A 23,517-nucleotide genomic window follows, 5' to 3' on the forward strand; every position below is an offset into this window, starting at 1 on the left:
GGAGGTGTTCCAGTTGCTGTGTCTTCCACCTGGGACTGTGTGAGATTCCAGGAAATATCCTTTTCTGGCCATGTGCAATTTGCCATTGACAGTCTGCTTGTATTCAGCTGGATGTATATTAGAACTCTCTGTTGCAAATGACTTGTAGGTGCAGGGCTGAGAGCCAGGCTATGAAACCAAAAGCTGTTTGTTTAATGGGTCTGCTGTGTACAGGATGCGCTGTTGATTGTGGCTAACCCCTGCTTACAGGTGGAGCCAACAGGAATTTTGCTCACTGTATCTCACCTTCCCAGTACATATCTGGTGACTCAGCAGAGCCATACCAATCACATTGGAACTTCTGGGGTCTGTTACTTCTGCACCTACCTGTATTTGATATCAGAACCAGGAAGGAGAGTCCACAGTGACACCGTTGCTCATGAAATAATGAGGCTGTGCCAGCACATCGCAGTCTGAGGGATGGTTGGTTATGATGCTGAATGAGGAGCCAGTTATTGGGATTTTCAGTTGCTCCTGTAATAAAAATGGTAATCCAATTTCTGTCCTTCTTGAACAGAAATAAGCCCACATGTTGGAGCCTTATCATGTAGAACCCAAATGTTCTACAACGGAAACTATATTGGTGGCTTGACTTAAGCTGTGCAGAGCCTCATTTGAGTACAATTTGTGATGTTACATCACCATTCCATGTAAAAACAAACAAAATGTAAGGCTTACAGGAATGTACTGATCTGTAAATGGATATGAGAAGATAAGAACTTAGGAACAACCACGCCATGCTTAGAGTTTGATCTTGTCCAGTGCCCTGTCTCTGACAGGGAGCTACAGTGGATGCTTCAAAAGAGAAATGCAGGCCCAGAGCCAGCCCAGAGCCATCTTTTCCCAGGTTCCAATAACCAGCATTTTGAAATTTCCACACACAGCTTGTGCATAGGGACTTTTGTGGGGCTTTAATGGCCATATAAATGGCTTATCTTTATAGACATGTAAAAGCTTATCTGAGTATTTAAACGGTTTCACAGAACCATGTCATTAAGTTTGGCAGTGTTATTCCTCCCCACTGCTGTTGATGCTGTTGTGGTTAAATTGTCTGAGTGCCCTTTTCTCCCTCTGCGTGCTGAGGAGCCTGTTACTTGAAGGTACTCCCCAGCAGCAGACAACCAAGTGACAGCAATTCATGCTGAGTGGACAGATCACCTCTGCCTCTGTAGTATAACACAACCACACTGTGCTCATGTACAGTGCAAAGGTCTCGTGGAGGATTTAAGAAAGAAACCGCATTTACTATTTCCAAGCTCTGCCTATTGCTGTGGACGCACTGCATTGGAAAGACTGCTTCTGAGCAGCCAAGGCTGTGTTTGCAGAATAGCTTTTTCCCAAGGGTGGGATCAGTGGACAGGTTTTGTTGGTTTCTATGAGGAAAATGTGTTTTTTGCCCTATAGCTGCAGTGCTGCCCTGTTCAGTGCTGCTCTCGTGGTTGATTTGTGGTGTCACTGCGTTATTACAGCAGAAAACGTAAGCTGAGAAATCCGAACACATTCATGAGGTGGCAGCTTGAAAAACACTCACTTTCCCCTTCAAAACCTCCCAACGATTCTCTCTCCAAACTCTTTATGATTGTGGGGTTTTGCTTGTTTGGTTTTAACTAATAAGCTTGATGATTGTACAGCCTCAAGCTGCTGTCTCCTGTGGAACCACTTGGATCTCCTCACTTCATATGGCTGGTAGGGCTGGCGCAGAGAGCTGGGATTTACTCCTCTTTTCTACTGTCAGTGGACTGCAAGTATCAGCAGGACTCGGGATGATGAGCGTCTCTCCAAACTATACCTGATATTCGCTCAGGGATTCTCTAACCCTCTATAGGAAATGCTGAAATCAAAGTAACATCCTTTCCAAGGTACACAATTGACTTTTCTTCTATAAGATGTATAAAACCAAAATAAACCCTTCCCAATGTCAAGTGTAAAGCCAGTGCAGATCTCGACCACCTTCAAACAATCTCCACTGGTGCATGGGTCCATTTCCTGAGCAATGCCTCCTGAATCCAAATTTAGGTTATCTTAATTCAATGCTTTTTCATTCCCTGTGAGTCCAGGGCTAATTGAAAAGTGCTATAGAGATTTTAGCATCATCTAGAATATATCAGGTTTAGCAGAGCAGCACGCACTGTTGTGTGTTTATATATATGCCAGTAGAGCAACTATAGCAATGGGAAAGAAGTTCCCAAAGTTAAAAGCATAAAACAGTCTATTAAGGGAAACTCTGTGGGGATCAGAACTGCAACTGTCACATCCTAAAAAATGGGCTCTTTTTAAACCTGAAATTTCCTGAAGGGAAAACTACAACCCAGTGCTTACAAACCTGGTGGGCTCTCCTTGCAGAGTAGAATAGGGGACCTACAGTCCAAGTGTTAAGTGTAACTCTTGTAGTTGCTTTTAAAGTTGTCTGTATTTGATATTCATAATGGAGTTCTCTAGAAGTTGCAGCATGCAGTTTTCTCCAAGCCATACACTGATGGGAACAGATCTCAACCGAGATTTTCCTTAACAATCTAAAGAGGTAATTTCATCATGTCCCTGTATCACTTATCTCAGACTAAAGTATTCAGGATACAGCCTGTATTTTGTTTCTTTGGTTCTGGCAAGTGCACAGTAATCTCTCTCATAATAGATTTCTGAAATAACAAACATGAATGTCAGAGTTCAGAATATACATAAGCCCTTGGCTGCATTTGCACAGAAGAAAGTAATGAGCTCTCTTAGGCAAAGTTACTTTCTCATCTTACCATTTAAACCAGGATAGTTATTGTTCTGGTGACATGAATGGTTACAATGCTTGAAAGAAGTCTATAGTACAGTTTGAGTGGTCACGGTCTATTTATTAATAAAAGCCAACTGCTATGGGAGCAGCAGTGCTATTAGAAATTAAATGCTTTATATTCCGAAGCAATGCTGTTGGCCTAAGTTTGGGGATAATGCAAGCGTGCCAGATACTTATCTGTTTCAGATAAGCTACATAATCTTTGTGGTTTACAGAACAGCTGCTGCAGTCTGATTCTCCTCCATTTGTACTTTTTAAGGCTATTCTTACACCCTTGTAAAGGGGTTTTGATGGAAAAGAAGATGCCCCATTAATATGTTTTAGAACCTTTTCATTCTTTTTTCTTTTTTAATGAGATATAATGTTGTATTTCATTAGACTATCTGGACTAGAAATAAGAAAAATCATAGAAACACAGAACAGTTCGGGTTGGAAAGGACCTCAAGATCATCCAGTTCCAACCCCCCTGCCATGGGCCGGGACACCTCACACTAAACCATCCCACCCAAAGCTTCGTCCAACCTGGCCCTGAACACCTCCAGGGATGGAGCATTCACAAGTTCCTTCGGCAACCCATTCCAGTGCCTCACCACCCTCACAGTAAAGAATTTCCTCCTTATATCCAATCTAAACTTCCCCTGTTTCAGTTTGAACCCGTTACCCCTTGTCCTGTCACTACAGTCCCTGACAAAGAGTCCCTCCCCAGCATCCCTATAGGCCCCCTTCAGATACTGGAAGGCTGCTATGAGGTCTCCACGCAGCCTTCTCTTCTCCAGGCTGAACAGCCCCAACTTTCTCAGCCTTCTTTCCAGGGTTATAGAACACCATTTTCCCTCGCTGACAGCCCCAGCTGAGTATGAGAAACCAAGCTAGCTGTGCATTTATGGGCAGAGGTGCTTGTGTAAGCATGGTGAGTATGAGGTATCACACAGGCCTCTAAATCAATGAACAGAAGCTTCAGCACTGCATATATATGTGCACAACCCGGAGCGAAGTGAGAAAATGTGAACTGAGAAATCACAGACTCGTATGTCCATGTCAGACATCTGCCAACAGCATGGCAGCCAAAGGAATGCCAGTGCTGAAGTCCATATTTTATTGCTGATACACATAGCGGGTTGTGAAATGCTCTGCTTGTCCCCAGCCCTCAGCCTGCCTCAGTAACCACAGGGCCAACACTCCTACAAATGATCTCTTCCACTTATACAGGGGAGTATTTGCTGTGCCAGCATGGCAGGAGCTCTAAACCCAGCTTCTCAGGTTAAATTTTGCTGTGGGCATGAATGGCTGGAAAGAATCTTTGCAATATTGCCACGGCTGTCTCTTACACAAAGCCTGACGTCCACACTGAATAGCGCGTGCTGGTTTCCAGCTCAGCAGGGAATCTGGGATTTGAATGGAAATGAATCAAGTGATAGGAGACTGGACAATAGGCATCTGTCGAGCAAAGGGTAGCATGTGAAAGTGTGACCTAAAGGCAGGGTTTGCCATACCAGATTTTGGACTCTCCAGCTATCTAATCCTGTGTCCTACTTGTGACATCCCACAAGCAGATGCTGATGAGTGCGCAACAAACACAGTGAGAGGCTGCAACAGGGGAAAGTTCTGTCTAAAGCTGAAAGTCAGAGTTTGGCTCTCACACTGAAACAGAGGGGTCAGGGACTTCCCAACATTTTAGCTGATACTTATCACTCTGAGAAATTATTCTTACCAGAGAAACAGTTAATACATTGTGAATCCTGCTCATCTCCAGTACCGGTGATATTGTGTAGCAGCTATCTCTCATTTAGGTGCATAAAGAGTTAAACAGCATCTTCAGGCTTCTGGTTCGTCTTAAAGGTAACTGTAGAACCGTTAAGTAATGTGGGTAGTAGCTGCCTACTTCTGTGGTCGCTGTGATCAACTTTTTAGATGGGGAATCTGATGTGAAGAATCAATGATTCTTCCAAAGCTATGCTCTTATGTCTGAGCCAGGGCTCAGCTTAGAGCATGGGTCCTCTTAGGCTGTAAGGGCGGGAGGTAAGCTTCAGTCTAACCTAGCATTCCTGCAGGTGAAGCCAAGGTGATGTGAGAGACACTCCTAAAATGGAGCTATATTTTATCATTTTCTGTATATTAAAAGTTCAAAGAGAATTCTTACACATACATTTCCCCTGATAATAATGTATCTGATTGCATCCTTCATCCTCCCCTGGCCTTTCACTGCAGTGTAGATTTGCCCCGGGGACCCGGGTAGAGCTGTTGTCTTCCTATTTAATACCTGCTAAGCTGCTGTTTGGGGTGTTGGGCTTTTATGTGTTTGTTTAATTGCTATTTCAGTGCTTTTTTAATCTGTGTCACCTTCCCTAAGCTCAGTCCTTGCAGGAAGGTACCCACAGCAGCTTTACCCACTGTGGAAGAACCACTCTTTCTGTCTGCTTTGAACTTGCTTCCTGCTTTCATGTGGTGACTCTCAGTTCCTGCACTGGAAGGGACTGAACAGCTCTTCCCTATTCATCTTGATCTCCATGAAGATTTCATAGACATTTTTGGCATCTTTCCTCAGCTATCTCCACATCTGAAAGTGGCTGAAGAGTTTCCATGCCTTTTTTTTGCACACTTGTTGCCTTTTCTATGCTTTTCCCAGTCTCACTCTGTTTTAGGCAGAAAGATCATAATTTCATTTTCTGATACAGGTGTTCTATGAGCATCCATAATTGTTCTGTGTATTGTTCTCTGTTCCTTGGGTTGGGCAGAGCCTTGGGTGTCGTGGTCTAGTGAGGCATCCCTGCCCATGCCAGGGGCCTCGAACTTGATGATCTTAAGGTCCTTTCCAACCCAAACCATTCTATGAATTGTGTAACATCACATTTGTTTTCCTCACTGCAGCTCAGGAGCTGAACAGATACATTCCTACAGGTATAAAGCTCAAAGATGTAATTCCTGAGCAGTTATAATAAGCTCAGGGTCCATCACTGTATCTGTTCCACTGAAGCCAGGACTGCTCTTTGGGGTTGTTTCGTGTTCTTCCCCCCATCAAGTGCATGTGTCATGAACACAGTAAGCATCTCCTGCTACCATCCAGTCCCTCAGTATCCCAGGATCCTTCTGCAGTTCCTCCCAGTTGATACTGGTTTTTAACATCTTGACTGAGTAATATTTTAATTTTATCTAAAAATCAAATGATAATCCCATTATTGTAGCTTTCCTTACCATGTGATATAAAGCATATTTCTCCAACTAAAATGAAGACCAGAGAGACTACAGAGAAGTTAAAATACAGACCATGTTTTCAGGTTCTGACCAAGGCAGACTACCAGGCATGGTTAGAAGCAGGATAAAATTGAAGTTACGTATCCAGTTCCCCCTCTGACAGTGGATATTCTGATCTGAATCCAAGCTTTGGGATTCAGACGCACTTCTGATTGAGACATGAATCTAAGTACTGAGGTGAAACTTTACTGCTTTTAATTTCAGAGATTAATTGAGGTTTGCCTCTGACCTATGGTATCGCCTGCAGTGTTTTTAATGAGGTAGAGACATCTGGGTAGATCGTGGGGTTTAATGTATGACATGGTACCCCTTCTAAACACAAATAATCTTTGAAAAAGATAAAGTCTTTAATGTGCATCATGCACTGAATTCAAGGATGCACAATCCAAGCCACATAAAATGTTTACACCTCTTTTATAGCACTCCCCTCTGACCTGGCACTTGGATTCTATTCTGGGCCAGATCACAGTGTCATGGTTTCATCGATAAAGTGATGGAAAACAATCCAGCTTTGCCATAAGCATGGCAAAGCAGCCCGTGTTCCACGGGGCCTGGCAGGAGTTTTGGCTTTGAAAAGTTGCTTTCCTTTAAGCGTGGTTAAAACACAAACCAAACATTCAAAAGCATTGCTTTGCTTAACTTCACCAGGAATCATTAACACCCAAAAGTGAAGCGGGGCCTCTGCCTACTGATGTGATGGGTAATTCATGAGCCTGGCTTTAAAACCAATGCAGTCTGGGTTTTCCTCCTGTGTTTCAGCAGCTCTCCCAGTTCCCCTTCACCTCGCCTGTTGTGAGCTCTTTTACTCTTCTGCCTCCAACACAGAACTTAATTAAATCAGCCATTCTTGTTGCCAGCATTAAGCTTTATGTTGCACCAGTATTCTGACCCTTTCTGAAGCCCCAAGTGATGGAAGTTCAGATCTTTGTCACACTGGTGGTCCTACTAATCCTTTTCCCTTTGACCAAAGGTAAATGTCCCCGCATTACTGTTCATTTTATGCATGCAGGGGCCTTCCAGCCTGTGTTTATGGATGCAGAAGGAAGGGGGGCTGCCCTCCCACCGTGGCCGTTCAAGCACCAGCCTCTGTCACAATGAAATCAAGGACCCCAACAGCTGAGCGTGTCTGCTGCCCTCAGATGGGGCCCCTTCTACCGCTCCCAACAGCCTCCCGCTTTGTTTTGTACAGACTGTGCAGCTCCATCATTCATTCTGACTTTGATTTAAGCTTCCATTCCCTGGGTCAGAAGAAGGCTGGCGAGGGAGGAGGGATGAAAGAAGGTGCCACTCTGACAGCTCCTTTTTCACGGTAATGAGCAGAACGGCTTTTTCTTTCCCCACTCCTGTGCACTGGGGCCTTTGCTTGCTCTAGAGAGCCACATGAAGGAAGAAATTGCCCGTTCAGCTCTGCCTTCCAGGGAGCGACCAGAGACACAGGAGGGCTCAGGGGTCTTTTGTGGGCTCTGCCTAGGCAGCGACTGCTTTGTCTGGGGATCATTTTGTTTGTTTCCTCTCTGTAATGACAGGTAAATGCAGGCTGCTAAATGAAAGTTTCAACTTGAGGCAGCAAAGCCTCAATTGCTTCCTGGTGCCTTCTGTACCAGGCATCATGTTCCTTCACAAACACAGCTCCACTCCTTTGGCTGCTCCTTGCCAGCCTGCCACAGGAAAGCTTGCTTCGCGTGGAAGGGGAAGAAATAGTTGCAGCCCTTCCGGCATTAATTACATTCTGCTCTAAAAAGAACACAATTTGATATAGAGGTAATTTGGATTGTAAGTAACCTGTCTCCTAACCAGAAGAAAAGACTTGTTTGGTGCAGACAGTGCTGCTTGCAGCAGCCAAGCCTTTCCTGGTGAGGTTGGAGAACTGCAATTCAAGTATGAATGACTTTCAGTACTTCACAACATGTGCCAAGCCTTAGGGATTGACAGCTTCTCTGATCTGTACAAAGTCTAAACACCTCAACACTCTCAGGATTTAAAATTAATCATGGTTATCTGATGTGAATTCAGAGCTTAGATCATTCGTATACTGCAGAATATTCACCTAAAAAGCTGTAGATTTATTCACTTTCCCACGTTTCTTATTTTTAAATGTATTTGAAGCATCATTTGAGAACTGTACATCACACTGAACAAAAACCCTAAACCAAAGCAAAGCCGGGGTGGGGAACAACAGGAAAGGGAGAAAAGTAGCAAGTGTAGGATTGACAGCACAAGAATAACCCGGTACATAAATCTGCCCTATAGAGATCGATCATAACTCCTCTGAAAGGGCCAGCCCCTGGCCCCAGGGGTCTGTCATTCAAAGTCAGCGCATTCACCTGGGCATATCCTGCCAGGGGTGGCAATACTTCACACGCACTGTCCTTCTGACAGTACCAGCTGAGAGCACTCTTACTGATGCTGTTCTTACTCTTTTTTCCTCTGCTAAAGGAGTTGTCTGTGCAGACTGTGGATAATACTATTGGGAATTAAGCAGAGCTATGTATGTTTGTTAATGGAAGCACAGGTATCTGAAACTAAGGGCCAGCTTCTCACCCAACTCTTGCTTAGAGAAGTTCAAATACTGTCTTTCTTTCCTTGTTTTTTTTGGGTTAAATTAGGAATATGAAGAAAAATGTTTTTCATCAAAGGAAACTGCCTCTTCAATGTAAAATGTAATATCTCATTTTGGTTTTTTTTTTTTTTTTTTGTGTCTTAAAATGGTATTTTGAAATTCAGTTTAGCTACACTGATTTCATGTCACTCGGGTAAGAAAAATCAGAACACTCCAGCAAGAAAGCATCCAATTAAAAGACCACAGTTTTCCTGCTTCCCCTTGTGTTTTAGTCTATGTGAAATCGTGCCTGAAGTAGCCTAAACATGCAGCTAGTTTGAACTGTTTCCAACCTATATTTTTTGAGGATGAACTACTCGGCCAAAGTACTTTGCCTGGGTCTGAATTAAATCAGAGCAGCCACTGTAGGCAAGTGGTCCATCTGTTTGCCTCATTCATGCCAGATCTATCCAGCCACAATTAAACCACTACAGCCAACCCCCCAACGTCTCTTTGTTCTGCAGGAGAGAGGATTTGTGCTTTCAGGGCTATGTCTGTGTTGGGCAGTGTAAACTCACCGGAGTTAAGCCCACAGTGGTGGTAGTGCTGTTCAGCTCGGAGCCATGGGTAGCTTGGGATGTGGTGCTGATGCAGTGATGCTGCCCTGGGCTCCAGAGCGGGCTCACTGGAAGTCAACACAGTGATGCACCACAACATACAGGGGTGTCCCAGTTGTATCTGTACTGCTGGAAGTCCCACCTTTGGATATTTGCTGACACAGAAATGGGGAGCATAACTGACTGTCCTGCAGTTTTCATCAGCACCAGGTTTGCTTTGATTGCTCATGTTGTTTGTGTTGTGTGATTTTCTGCTAAGCAGAGTGCTACTTGGTCCTATCAGCTCCAGGAGCGTGAAACTGCTAAACCCAGAGCTCAGCTTATACCTGACAGTGTTCTGCTTTAAATCTGGCTGACCTCATCATATGCAGTTCCAGATACTTTTACGTTATGTGAACTAATGCCAAGGATGTGCAATGGGGTCAAGTACAGAGAATAAAAGCAGAGCAGATGTGCTGTGAATATCAGATTTTTCAGTGTTATGATTAATGTACATCATGAGCCTTCCCTTAAACATTCCGCTGTGAAGAGAGGCTCTTCACAATGCAAAGCCCAGGGCCTGCTTTTATTCTCTGGTGTTATCGAGAGGTTTGGGGTTGTCCCACTGCAATCTGATTCCTCACACTTGGCACCTCTTTTCCTGACAGGGATGATTGTGTGATGTGATGGCGATTAGCACTTGACGTTCAGGCACCCTTCAGAGAGCGTGGTTTTGTCCACAAGCAGGGAGGAGCTGCAACATGCAGTGAATCACAGCCTCTGGGCCTTATTTTCATCATTCTGCTTATTTTCATTATAGTTTCGTATTTCCATCACCCCGCCGAGCAGCAGATGAGATGCTGAAACAGCTGAAGACACGTACAGGAGAATGAAGGGAAGGGAACAGTGCAGTGACCATGGCCAGTGATTCAATTGGAATTCTGACTGGGGTGTGAAAGTGGGAAAACAGAACAAACTCCAGCAAATATTTGCAGAACTGCTAAATAACTGTCTCGTGTCACTGCAAATACAGACATTGCCTGTACTGTGTGTCCTAGCAGCACTGACATCTATAGCTCATCCCCCAACCCGCTCAGAGGCCAGGCAGTGTTAACAGATGGACCCTCTACCTCTGTGGGAACACTGCTGGCAGCGTCCTATGTAACCTGAGGGTATTTGGGATCTTTCGATCCTGCCTGTGCTGCTCTAAGGATGGGTTTAAGGATGTGGTTTAGCAAGGTCCCAGTGGAGCCATGGAATCAGTTAATTGTACTTTCTAGATGGTTTTGCCAGTCTCCAGACAATTCAGTATCTATATTACGTAGAGGAGCTTTGTGAGCATTTCAGTGAAAGATGGAATAGAGTAGTTGGCTCCGAACCTATCACAAGGCTAGCTTGATTTCCTTCTCTGGAGGGCTAACTCAGATAGACAACTGGCTGAAGAAAGCTGCTGAAACAAAACATACTTCTTGCAGAGCAAAGGGCAGGTTTGACTGGACTGCTCCCTCTTGCATCTCAGGTTTCATGACTCCATGAGGTTTTGTGGTGCATAGATGAAAAAGGCTTTTTATTGAGGTTAAATTTTGTTTGTTATATAACATACCTATTTGTATAGAACATAGATTTCTCTTGAACTCTTTTAGGGTGGCTTCACTCATCTTGTCACATCATTGTCAGTTTTGGGGTTCATTCAAGAGCGAGAGCTTCCTCCCCTGCAGATCAGTAATCCTTCCATATTCTGAGTGCAGACTGCTTCAGCAGAACAGTCAGTTTGATCTGTTTGCAAACTCTGGGTTGTCAGCATCTTACAAGTGATCTGATGTATTTTGTGTCCTGAAGGAAAGCGAGGTGAGGAGCAAAGAGTAAATACTCACTTCTTCCTGCGGTGGTAGAACTCCTCATCTTCGTGGAGGAATTTTCACTTTTTAGGAAGAAAAAATGATCTCTTCCCTTTTTATTTCTCCAGCAGAATAAAAAAGCTAAAAGAAAGCAGTGCCAGAGTGTAGAGGATCAGCAGTGTTTGCTTTTCAGAGTGACTCCTGTGAGCTGACAGCAAACCTGATGTGCACTAAAGCCCACTTGAGATAGGGTTGCTTGATTGGTTTTAATTTTATCTCTGGAGGGGCTCAGTGGAGTTGCTGAGTACTTTATACTGATTGTGTCTTTAAGTACATGAGGGAAGCATTTATCAGTCCTCTGGGCCCCTCAGGGTCTCGTGCCTGGTGTTTTTACTTCAGATTTTTGGCAAGATCTTTGACATCCAGGGAGGTAAATGCAGAAGCCCCAGGTTTAAGCCCCAGGTTACACTTTTAGGTCCTGTGTTACTACTTTGTCTTCCAAAACTGACCTGAACAAGAAGTATTTCTTTAAAATACCACCAGCTCTTCAAAGCATCTGTTGAGGAAGTTTGGCAAATTCCATTCAGGAAAAGATTTATTGCCCAGTTGTGTTCCCATTACTCCCAGAAGTGAGGGATTTCTGCTGATGAGTTCAGCAGGGCTGACCACACGAGTGCACGAGCAGAGAGCAGCACAGTAGGACCTATGGGATGGGGAAAACTGGAGTGCTCCAGCAAGGATCCTTCCCTGCAGGTCTCCTTGGCACAGAGGTGGCCACAGACTTGTCAGGTTTGCTTAAGGAAGAACCGAGAGGCCAAAAGAAGGACATGTAGCGGTCCTCCTGTTCTTTCTATGCAGCTCCCCTACACTGATGTTAGTTGGCTTCTAGGGCAAGGGAACTGCACAGATACCAGTCTTGTCAAGCTGGTAATTCCATTTCTGGAATAGCCCCAATGCATTGAGTTTGCTGTGTTCGTATCTGCATGCAGTGGGGTCTGAAGTGTCAGGATCTGTCAGCTGGATAATACCAAGGTTAATGCAGTTCTCAGCTCAAACTGAGCACAACGGCAGGACATGGCAGTGATGCCCACCAGGCAGAAGGTTCCCGGGAAGCCTTTAGGGCAGAAAGTGGCATACTGCTAATATTGGATGTTGAAAGGTGCTGTACAGGAGCTCGCCCAAGTAACCCAGAGGGTTCAAGTGAGGGCTATTTATGAGCTAAGACCACTTCTGTTCGATTTTAGTCCTTGCGATGACAGCAAGGAAGTGCCTTTGTTGTGGGAGGCATTGCTCTCAAAGGGGCTTGGGGAGCCCAGTCTTACAAAATGGTTTGAAAGGGGCAGGGGAACAGGATTTTTCTGTATTTTGAAGTTACCTGTTTGTACGAAATTAATCTTTCATTTTTGCTGCTATGAGACAAGCTGGGTAATACACTGCATCACCAAGAAAGTCCGGGCATGAGGCAGCTTGACAGAGCAGGCAGGCGAAGGAGCGAGGTGCGTGGCTGTCAGTCAGGGGGGTCCACCAAGCTGCTGGGTGCATTTCCAGGCACTGATTCAAGGGAGAGAAGCTGCAGAAACCCTGAGTGCACACCTCCTGGGGAAAACATAACCTCCCTGGTACAGGAGGGGTCAGCACGATTCAAATTATGCACAGAAGGACAGGAGGGGGCAGCTTCAAAAGGCAGCGGCGTGTGTCAGGTTCTGCGTGTGAGATGACAAAACTAACTCCTTTGGCTCGGACTATCTTTGGTTACTTGCAGCACACATTCATCTGTCCCCAGGAAGGTCTGTGCGATGGAGCTGCCAAGTGGCCGCTCCAGCAGGTTCAATGCTGGGAGCCTCTGCAGAGCTGCAGGAGGAAGCCTGGGCCATGGTGACAGCACATCCACCGCAGGGGACAGGCGGTGTCAGTGTGTGTGGCAGCGCTATTGTGCTCGCAGTGATTTACTCCCAACACACAAATAAAGCAAGGCAGAAGAAAAGGAGGATTTAGTGAGAATCCAGGGAAAGTCTCCCAAGAATAAACACTGTAACTAAGGGCCCAGCACTGAAAAAGGCCAGAGAGCTGCCTACATTTGCAACATCAGAATTGGCACACAAGCTCCCTTGCGGATAAATGAACTTGGATTAATTCGAATGGATCTGAGTGAAGGTTTCGCTATTATTATGGGAAGCAAGCATGATTAACATTAAAAAGAACTGAGACTCTTCTTGCATTTGAAATAAAACCCATGCTTAGAAAGACATGCTATACATTTTCTCCAGTGTCAAGTTAATGTATTTAAATTGCTCTGCACAGTTCTCTCTACTGTATATAACAATACCTTCCATTATCCCTTTCTGTGAAATCAAGATGTTCCTTTAAAGTGTTTCAAATGAGTAGTAATCTGATTTATTTGCTCAGCTTATGATTCTTCTATGGCTAGAGACATACCAGTAAAGTTTGTATGATGGGAACATATTCACCAGCTGCTGTTAGTATCCTGAAACCTTAAAAGTTCTGTGATTTTTGGCATACTTCTCTGCAATATGTAACACTTTACAGTCTTAAGTAGAAGAAAACACAAGCAGAATTAGAAAATAAAATGACATCAGTCCATCTGGAACAACGTGCTTGAGTGCTCTTACAGATGAGGCTCTGCAAAGTAGTTTTACTCGGGTGAGCTCAGTTCCCTGCCTGTCACCACTGGGACTGACCCTGCCCGGCCTTGCTCATGTCCAGGGATGTGCTTATGGTCTGTTGTTCTATCCAGTCCCTCGTGCAGTCCAGCACATAAACACCCACAGTCTGCATGCAGATTCTGAAATACACACCCTCTGAAATACACTGTCAAGATGCACTTCACCTCACAACCAGTTGGCATTGATGACAGTAGTCAAGCAGAAAGTTGTCCAGATTTTCTTTATTTAATGTCTAATTCTTAAATAGAAGAACAGCTCTAGAACACCTATGTGTAAACCACGCACCACCATTCAGCTTGGAAACAACCTCCTATACACACCTTCTTTTGTGGAGTAGTGTTTCTTTCCTAGGGCTTTTCTCTCTTCATTAACAGAGCCAATTCTCTATCAGTTAGGAATATTTCCATATTCCTCTCCTGCTCTTAGATAATTGATCTGGATCTTTCTGGTTCATCTTGTTCTATTTTACAGAGTGAATGATAATCTGATAAATTACTGAGAAGATCAGGACACTGGCTCCTAGAAGAAAAGACAAATTGAGCTACTTCTGATACAAGACAACCTAAAGCATAAACACTGGTGATTTTAGGAAAGAAAGATAGAAATGGGGGAAATTATGCTCAAGAGCTCCATGTTTATAAGAGAATATGGGGGGATGAAATAAGCCTCCCTGCATTCCCTGTACAAAGGATTCCTAGTCATTAACACATATAAATGCTGACAGATAATTAAGTAATTTGGGAGACAGACCATGCATATGGGAAGCAGTTATGGTATTTTATGACCCCTTCCACTGACCTATGTAATTACTGTGCTGCTGGCTAACACAGTAACATAAATCCTCTGTGAACATCTCTTTTATGAAGTCTATTTCAATTCTGAATGACCTTTTTATTTGTTAAACTGGGATCAAAAAAAGATAGTTAAATTCTGTTCTTCCAACCAATTTTATTAAGGAGAAAATCCATAATCAATTTCTAAGCCACCTACAGTGTAGTACAGGAGATGGAGCCAACTTATATACAGCAAGAACAATTCCTGTCAAACCAATCTAATTTCCTTTTCTGACATGGAAGATGGCTGAATGGATCAAAAGAAACAGTAGATGTGACGTTTTTATTGTGGTAACATTTTCAGATGTGGCATTCTTATAAACAATACTTATAGGACTATGTTAGAATACATGGATGGTGTAACCTTGAGCGGGAGCAAAATTTACTGGGAAAAGGGGAGTTCAGGGAATAGCTGTTAATGATTTGCTCTGGGATAAGGAGAGTGGATCAAGTGGAGGTCACCAGAATCTGCCCTGGGGCCTAGCCAGTGTGTTCATGTAGGCTTCCAATGTTTGAAAGAGAAATGGGAGCTGACTCGAAGCAATTTGGAGGCTTGTCCCAGTATCATCCTGAGAAACTGGAAGCGTAATCCAGAACTGGAAAAGCTGAGATTCAGTCATAACAAATGAGAAGTCCTACACCTGGGAGAAGGAAATCAGGTGCACCAGTACAAACCAAGAAGCCTCTGGGCAACACTGCATTTAAAAATGGGCTTGTATAACTTCCTAAACTCTTCCATACACTGACACTGTGAATCACACATTTTACATAATATCCATGACGAACATTCAATTTCTCATAAAGTCTTTCTCCTCTGAAATGACTACAACTCATGATAACTTCTGCTTTTCGATAAAGAATTTCTCATCATTTACCGTTGAAGTGCCTGAGCTGACTCATTAAACAGGGATTAAAAAATGAAAGATGGTACAAACTTCTCATGGTAGAGAAAGGGGACAAACCCTTGCCCCTGCACCCAGTGCAGAAGGACAGGATGTGCCCTGAAGACAAGAAGTGTCTAGAAACTGTTAGGTCAGCTAGGTTGGCTGGGAACTGACAATGTGATAGGGACATTCAAACCCAGGGGCAGGAACCAGGGCACCCTTAAAGAGTTCATGGTGAAGTCGCACAAACTTCAGTTAGCAAAATATACCAGGGATGGTGATAGCAACATTTGGCATTAAATTTGCAAGAATCTGAGTCTGTGGGCAGAGAAGCAACCGTAATTAGGTACCCCAAGTTAGGAAAACATTTCATCACTTGCAGGCACTTAAACACTTCCCTGAACAGATGGAAGCTGTTGTTTCTTGAGCTAGGGGTTGTAATTTAAGATCATTGTTGTGATTCCAGGTCTAAATGATAGCAAGCTGGTATAAGATGAATGTCTAGACACGGATTTAGATGCATAAAGAGCTTTGAAAGCCCAAACCTAAAAGAAGAAATAATTTTCTTTGTAAGTATGAAAGTATAGATAGGAAGAGTATATAGAGCTCACAGCCCGCTCTCATTCTTGAATGTGATCCTCTCTGGAAGAAACCAGACTTTAGCTGGAGTAAAACAGTGGCATACCAAGCCAGTTGAGGTCAATTTCAGGAGCCATTCCTGCAATCTTACATGCTTTCTGCAGTATACTCAAGTGCCTACCCTCTTCTCTCCACTGCTACCTTGCAGCATTAGTTCTTCTGCCAAACTTACATCCTGCTTACCTGCTCACAAATGTTTTGTCGTAATTGGAGATGGAGCAGTACACTGGAGTATTAACTTACACGCATTCTGATTTAAATAACATCACAAGTAATACATGTGCCAACTGATGGTCTGAGGAGTTGGTGGGATACAGCAACTGTCCCTCCATCCCTACGCTCCGGCCAACACAACATGCACTCCTACCACCTCACCCAAACAATGCTCCTGGGTTTTGGGCTTCCGTACAACTGGAGAAGATGATTTTCTATGAACAGAAGGAGTTTCTGCCATCTCTAGCTTAAGTGTAGGCAAGTGAGAGGGACAAGCTACGATGCCAATGGCTGCCTAAGGTACAGATAGCCATGCAAGTGTTCAGCTCTTCCATCAGAGAGCTCAACTCACTGCTGAACTGTTTTCTGCCAGTTTGGGCATCTCTGTGCCACACTTATAGAATTATGATATTCCACATGCTGTGGAACTGTGAAATATGACCCCAGCCATGCAAGTCACAATCATCACTAAGCAGCTCTGCTGTTAAACAAACATGTTTAAGCCCTGAGCTATAACCCGCAGACAGGGAGACAGCAAGGGTTTGTGGCTAACACAGAACCGAGACCCATTAAAGAGTCTTGCACGTGGAAGCTGGCCTGGTCCTGTGCTAAATGTGCCACAGGGCTAAAAAGGGGGAGTAGTTTCCAAATGGTCATTCCAGTGCCATTCCTGAGCTTTACACCCACTTTAAATTAGCACACATTTTTAAAACCAATAGTACCGAAGAAGATACTCCTACAAAGAACACATAATGTACATGTCACACTATCTGTTTTGATGCAACCCATAAAAGTTCCTGCTCTGCAAGGTCCAGCTGACATTTCTTATTGCTGTTAACTAGTTCAGCTCTACCTGTTCAAAGCTAGTGTTTTTACCCTTCATCATTCTTTGGAAAAGCAATTCTGCAGGACAAGAACTCATCTTAAGCCTTTAGTGCTCATCCTAGGGAGAACTTGAGAGACCAGACAAGTAGTGCGATCTCTCCCAGTACTGAGAGCTGTATCATTCACCCAGATACCTCTGTAAATGACAGTCCTCTTGGACATTACATGCCCTCGTGGTGTTTCTAAAATCCTACAGATGTTTAAACGAAGGCTTTTATCTCCTGCAATCACAAGTATTAACATACACAACACTGACACAAAGACACTGGATAAAGTGGTTATTTTTAGCACTTCCTCACGTCATAAAGCAGTACAATAGCCATGATGCTACAAATAACTCACTATGAACTCTTCTGAGAAGCAAACAGAGGAAGTATAAGTTTAGGAAGAGACAAGGAGATCAGAGTAGACAATGTATTAAAATACTAGGTTTAGTACAGTAAGGAAAAAATGTGTAACTATTAGCTTTACTTTGGGTCAGTAAAGGTATAACCAAGATTTTATTCCATGGGTCAATTTGAAACTTGGGCAGAAATGGCTGGCACTTGCTAACCATCAGTGAGTCCAAGTCTGGTCCGAGATGCAACTCTACAAAAGCAGTGAGCTCTTAGATTTGTAAGCAACTTCCCGACTTTTGGAAAGACATTTATTTATACTATCACAAAAGAGGGGGATAGTTGGATGATGCATTTTTGGCTTGAGACTCCTGTTATAGGATTGTGTGGTTTCAGGAAAGTGTTTTAGCTTTTCCCTTGTGGAATATGACATGTTCTGTTGGTGAAAAAGCAATAAAGTCGCAGCAGAGTTTAACATTGCTGGGCACAAACTGGCCTTGTGGGTTTTCCTCCACTTTATAGGACAAATTGAAGAGGTTTAGTAAGAAGTGGAGGGTCAACCACCTGATTACAGCTGGCGTTGTACGTGTGCCCCAACTGGCAGGGAATGACTGGGTTGCTTAGGTAAGGTGAGAAAATAAGTGCATGGAAATGGTTTCTGAAGGACTGTCAGCAGTTTCTTCAGAGGCTTTCATGAAGCATTACTATGTTGAGTCCTACTGCTGTGTGTTTGAGGAGTAACTTCACCTCTCTGTAGATAAGCATCCTTATTTTGATCTACCTTCCACCAGAACAGCCCAACTCTGTTATGGACCCCTACCAAGAAAAGTAGCTTCTAATTCCTCTCTGGCTCCATTTCACATGTATTTGGTGACATTTAATAAGCTACAGCTGGTGATTTTCATGGTAACTTGTGTTCCAATACTGCGATTTTATAGGCATTTTTTGACGGACTCAGCCTTACCTGTAGTGCTGCAGTTCTGATTCCAGCTGCTGGATGTATACTTGCAGATGCGGCACTTCATTGGCTTTCACTTCCAGCTCCTTCACTTTGCCAAGACTGTTAAGGACGGCGTGTCTTGCCTCTTCCACCTTCTTCCTCATTTCTGCTTGCTCCCTCTTCAGGTTACGGTTGCAGTCCTCCAGATTGACCAGAGCTTCCTGAGAGCTCTTCAGCTCTCTTTCTAGCTCCTGATTGAACCTAATTGCTTCTTCTATCTGCCCGTCCCTGGAGCTCCGTATGAGTTCCACTTCTTTCAGTACGCTTTGAAGGCACTTGGTCTGGGAGTGGTTCTGTGTTAACGGTCTCTTGCACCCTACAAAACAGGTCCCCTCTTCCTTATGGTTAGCGTGGCTCTTCCGCAGTCCTACCTGTAATAACAGGAGCAGAAAGCAGGGTGAAATTAATGTGTTCTAAAGCATCATATTAATCAAGACTGAAAATGGCTGGATTGTGTTTTGTTGCTTGCTTTGGTTTTTCTTTAATGACAAAGAGTTGATCAGCAACTGATGAGCTGCTTACCTTTGCGAAATACAGAGACAAGGAAACAGTCTCTGGACTGTAGCTTTTAAATACGTATCTATACATTCCACTTTAAACCTACTCCTAAAGTGGAAGATAAGGTTATTGCACACGTTTCTGTATAGCTTTAATGCCATTACTGTAGTCTGTCCTCAAAAGGCAAGTAGTATTGTGCAAAAAGTACTTCCCCTTATGATTCTGAAGTTGTGTTGAGCAGAAATGAGCACAGAGCAGCTCATGGTGGCCTCAAGCTCTCATCTTTGTCCTTCTCATTCTTTCTGGGTTCTTTGACTGGTTACTTCGTGTTCACTTCTGCCCTCCTTTCACTTTTCACATGAAAGGGGTAAATTGGCTTTCACCTGCTGTGCTGGGCATTGTGGAGATGGACAGCAGCTAATGCAAACAGCACAGAGCTCTGCACGGGCCATGCTGGTATGAGATCCACCCTGATCCCAACCATGGCTATGCTACATCATGCCAGAGTAAGTCAACTGCTATTAAGTACGTGTATGTTCACATTTCACTATGTATGTGTTTCACTTCAGCTGATACAACAGAAAGAGAGACTGGCACCACAATGACTGGGGCTCTGCAGAGGAGCCAGAGACTGTTCATGAGGCCATGTGCAGAGCTGGCTCCAGCTCTGAGCTCCCATGACCATGCTCTGAAGGAAACACAACTCTCATGTTCTGAAGCAAAGCTCTGGGGTGCTTGTGAATGAGCACGTGCTTGTGCAGGTAAGAATCCAGAAGTTCCTTCTTACTTAGGGAAAAAGCCCACAACGGTGTGTAACTGGTGTATAGGTGACTGCATGTGCAATCGGAAAAGCGGCATTATAGACCTAGGTTTGTTAAACTGAGGTCTTCTGCAATTTTAGCAGCGTGGTTCTCAGCGCATCCCTTAAATATACATTTAAGGATATTTATACCTATATTCAAGCCAGGTTGGACGGGGCTTGGAGCAACCTGCTCTAGCGGAAGATGTCCCTGCCCGTGGCAGGCGGTTGGGACTGGATGATTTTCAAGGTCCCTTCCAACCCAAACCAGGCTGGGATTCCGTGTTACTATATACACACCGCTGGTGAAATCACAGCGTCCTCCTTAAAGCCCCTCCGTAACCGAACTTTGCTAGGAGGTTAATGCCGAGGGTGAGAGGGCCAGCTCGGTCTGTGCCGTACCCCTCTTACAGCCGAGCTGTGCCGCGGGCGCAGCACCTCTGCGCGCTGCGGCCGGGGCTCACCGCTGCTCACCTGCAGGGCCAGGCACCGGGCGTCGCTGCTCTGCAGGGCGGCCCGCATGTCCTCCACCAGCTCCCGCAGGCTCCCGTTCTCCTCCTCCAGCCTGGCGATGCGGTCCTCGGCCTGCTCCAGCGCCACGATCTCCTCGTAGCACTCCCGCGAGCAGGGCCCCGCGGGCCGCCGCTCCGCCGCCGCCTCCCCGCCGCCGGGCCGCGCCGGCGCTGCGGGCCCGGGCGGGTGCCCGCGGCGGCGGCGGCGGCGGGGGCTGCGCAGCCGGATCTGGGTCTCGATGTGCTCGCTCTCCCGGCCCAGCGGCAGGCGCGGCACGGCGCGGCGCGGGCCGCCCGCCTTGGTGCTGAAGTAGCCGCAGAGGCGGGCGTGGAACTGGCGGAAGGTGAGCTCGGCCGACAGGCCCTCCCACAGCCCCGCGCACTCCTCGGGGTCGGCCGCCGCCTCCGCCGCCTCCTCCAGCCCCAGCACCTGGCACAGCGTCCGGAAGTCCTCGCCCGGGATCCGGCCGGCCCCGGCGCAGTCCAGGTGGTGGAAGATCTCCTGCAGGTACTGGTCCAGCCCGGTGGCCAGCACCACGATCTCGTTCTCCACGCCGCGGTCCAGCCCGTAGTGGTAGGCCAGGGCGCTCACCAGCCACTGCGTGCGCCGCGCCGGCCGCGCGTACGGGTCCCAGCCCTCGGCCGGCTCCATCGCGCCCGCCGGGCCCCGCCGCGCTCCGCCGCCGCCTCCCGCAGCGCCGGGGAGCCCCGCCCCGCCGCTCGGCCCCGGGGCGGGCCGGGCCGTGTCCCGGGCACGGGGCGCGGGGGCTGCCGCCGCCGCCCGCCCCGCACGGGGGTCTCGTCCCGCCCGCCGCTTCCCGAGGCGGAGCTTTGGGCTGCCCCTGCCGGGCTCCGCGGGGCCAGCGGGCCGGTGCCTGCTCCTCTCTGCGTGCGAGCAAAGGGGCCTCAGAGAGCCCCGAGCGCGGAGCTCGCTTCAGGCCTCCTCACCCCTGCATCTGTGGCTCCTTTCTAACGCGGGCAAACCGGCAGCGTCGGTTTGACGGGCAACGCTGTGAGCGAGTGAGAGGTCCCGCCAAGCTGATGAAGCTGCCGGGTTAAGAGTGGGTCATCTTTCTGTTCTCTCAGGCTTTTCACCCCGTAGCTGTGGTGTCTTTGCGGTTCTGGTGTGCGTTCGTTGTCTGTGATACACTGAATATACGTGAAACTGGCTCAAACGGCGGAGCTTTCCAAAGCCGTGATTTTTGCCGCTGTTTGGCCATGCAGGTGGACCTGCGCTGTTGAGTGCAGCTGCAGCGAGGGAGCCGCAGCAGCAGGGCTCCTCCTGTGGCAGGGATGCACCAGGAGCCAGAGGTGACCATGGCGCCAGCTGTGCCCAGGGTCTGAGCAGGGTGTCCGAGCTAGGGTGGTGGTAACAGGCTCTGTTAACAGCCCCAGACACGGGATGGTGGTGAACCAGGTCTGGAGGCCACCCAGGAAGACCCCGCAAGAGCAGCAGCAGGTATGGCGAGAGGCAGGGCTGGTGGGAAGAGTGCTGTGCAGGTCCCAGGTCCTCCCTGTAGACTGGGCAAGGACCAGAGACGTGCGCCTACGGCATGTAACCAGACGTGGGTCCCCCAGGGACCAAAGTGCTCCACAGGATCAGCCTTCCTATTCCCAAGGGCTGAGTTTTATCCCGGCGACCTGTGTATTTATTGCCTGAAATGGGAGTGTGTTTTGTAACTGCGCAGTTGGCAGGAATCCTCTGTCCAGCTCATGGATTTGCTTCATGTTCGTGGGGTGGGTTTTTCGGGTGTATTCTTGTACCTTTAAAGATTGTTTCTCCCATTTTCCTCTTGTCTGAAGTAACACATAACTTGTAACTTATATTTTTAAGTGACCTGAGGAGTGACTGGGTGAACTGGATGTGCATATATTCCTTATTCACTCTCGTAGCCATGTATATATACCTGTAAAACTTGAGCTTTTCTTAGTCTGATAATGTTATTAATGCAAGAAGTGGACTCAGGGTCAAAATGTCTCTGTAATGCAGCACCAGAGAGAGACAGGAAAGACAAAACCATAAACCTTGAATGTTTTTAGCACATGCGGTGTAACTCTGCATCTGTTGTCCACACACACCAAATTGGCTGACCCCAAACACCAGCTAAAGCGTCGAGGCCCTGGAGTCAGACAATGCAATTATTCAAACTTGGCTTGGCCTGGCTAGCTTCAGTTGTAAAAATATTTATCAAGTGGAAAGAATTGATTTAAAGGCTGCCAGAATCTTTACCAGGCTATAAACCTGTCACTGTAAATTGTGCTTTAGCACCTATGGCTTTCAGTTGGCTTTCTTTGTGGTGTCTCTGTCTGGAAGAGAGGCATCGTTGGGCCTCTGTGGAATTCCTTGTTGCCCATCTGCTTGGCTTTTGGTTTGAAAGAGCAAAGGACATAAATGGCACTGACAGATCCTTGGCTTTCTGTGTTATGACTGTAACAGGGAAATGAGAATGTAACAATGATGCCAATTCATGTTCACCAAAGCTTTGTCTCTGAAACAAAGCAGGTACTTGTTACCAGCAAAATGTCCCAGACCTTTGGCCCTTGATTTTTGTTTGAGTTTTCAGGAAAAGCTCCTTTGCTGAGCAGTGGGGATTTACATCAGGTTTTCTTGCACAGCAGCCACCTGACCCAAGGCTTTCAGATACTGGACAACTGCGAAAACAGTTGGGCCACAGAAACGTGAATGTCACTTCAGGCTCTCTGTGACAAGGGGGTCATATTGGGTAGAGGTCAACTGCCCTGTTGCAGCCTGAACCTTCCTTCCTTTGGAGGTACAGAAAAGGCCGTCACAGTGTAATTACAACTCTTATTTACTCCCAAGTGTAGCAAGATTAAGACTTTACTCCTGACCCAGGCAAGGTTGACTTGTTCCTTGACTTGTTCCCTAAGCCTGCTCAGAGCTGGCAGCATTTTATCAAGTGCTCAAGGACTTTGTCTTTACTGAGTTGTTCCCAGTCCGGGTAGTGCACTGCACTATGAAAGTGTCTTGAAGGAGTCCCAGCTGTAGAAAGAACTGGTGGAAAACTAGGACCTGAATGGAATGGCTCTTTCTGCAGTGTTGTGGTATTAGCTGGAAGTTGTTTATATTAGAATACTGCTTTTGAAATTAGTGAACTGGAGAGTTTTCCTTTAAGATGTTAAAAGGCTCCATGAGCAGCCTTTAGCTTGTTTGCCAGCATCATTGATGGG

At 46.0% G+C, this 23,517-nt stretch overlaps 2 protein-coding genes across 4 annotated transcripts in view; one reads left to right on the plus strand and one right to left on the minus strand.

Moving 5' to 3' along the window:
* Positions 1-21,020, minus strand: part of EFCC1 (EF-hand and coiled-coil domain containing 1) — a 53,963-nt gene extending 32,943 nt beyond the window's left edge. For all 3 annotated transcript variants that reach the window (XM_065687894.1, XM_065687893.1, XM_065687895.1), the window contains exons 1-2: positions 20,291-21,020; positions 18,484-18,890 (exon numbers count right to left, since the gene is read on the minus strand). In XM_065687894.1, coding sequence (XP_065543966.1) covers positions 18,484-18,890; positions 20,291-20,980 — 1,097 coding nt within the window. In that variant the 5' untranslated portion in view covers positions 20,981-21,020. The remainder of the gene's footprint in view (positions 1-18,483; positions 18,891-20,290) is intronic.
* The window catches only part of CFAP92 (cilia and flagella associated protein 92 (putative)), a 40,926-nt gene continuing 37,588 nt past the window's right edge, over positions 20,180-23,517 (plus strand). Inside the window, exon 1 of the mRNA XM_065687881.1 lies at positions 20,180-20,672. Within this exon, the coding sequence (XP_065543953.1) occupies positions 20,180-20,672 (493 nt within the window). The remainder of the gene's footprint in view (positions 20,673-23,517) is intronic.

This window comes from Lathamus discolor, chromosome 7, assembly GCF_037157495.1.
Source record: "Lathamus discolor isolate bLatDis1 chromosome 7, bLatDis1.hap1, whole genome shotgun sequence".
NCBI classification, from domain to species: Eukaryota; Metazoa; Chordata; class Aves; order Psittaciformes; family Psittacidae; genus Lathamus; species Lathamus discolor.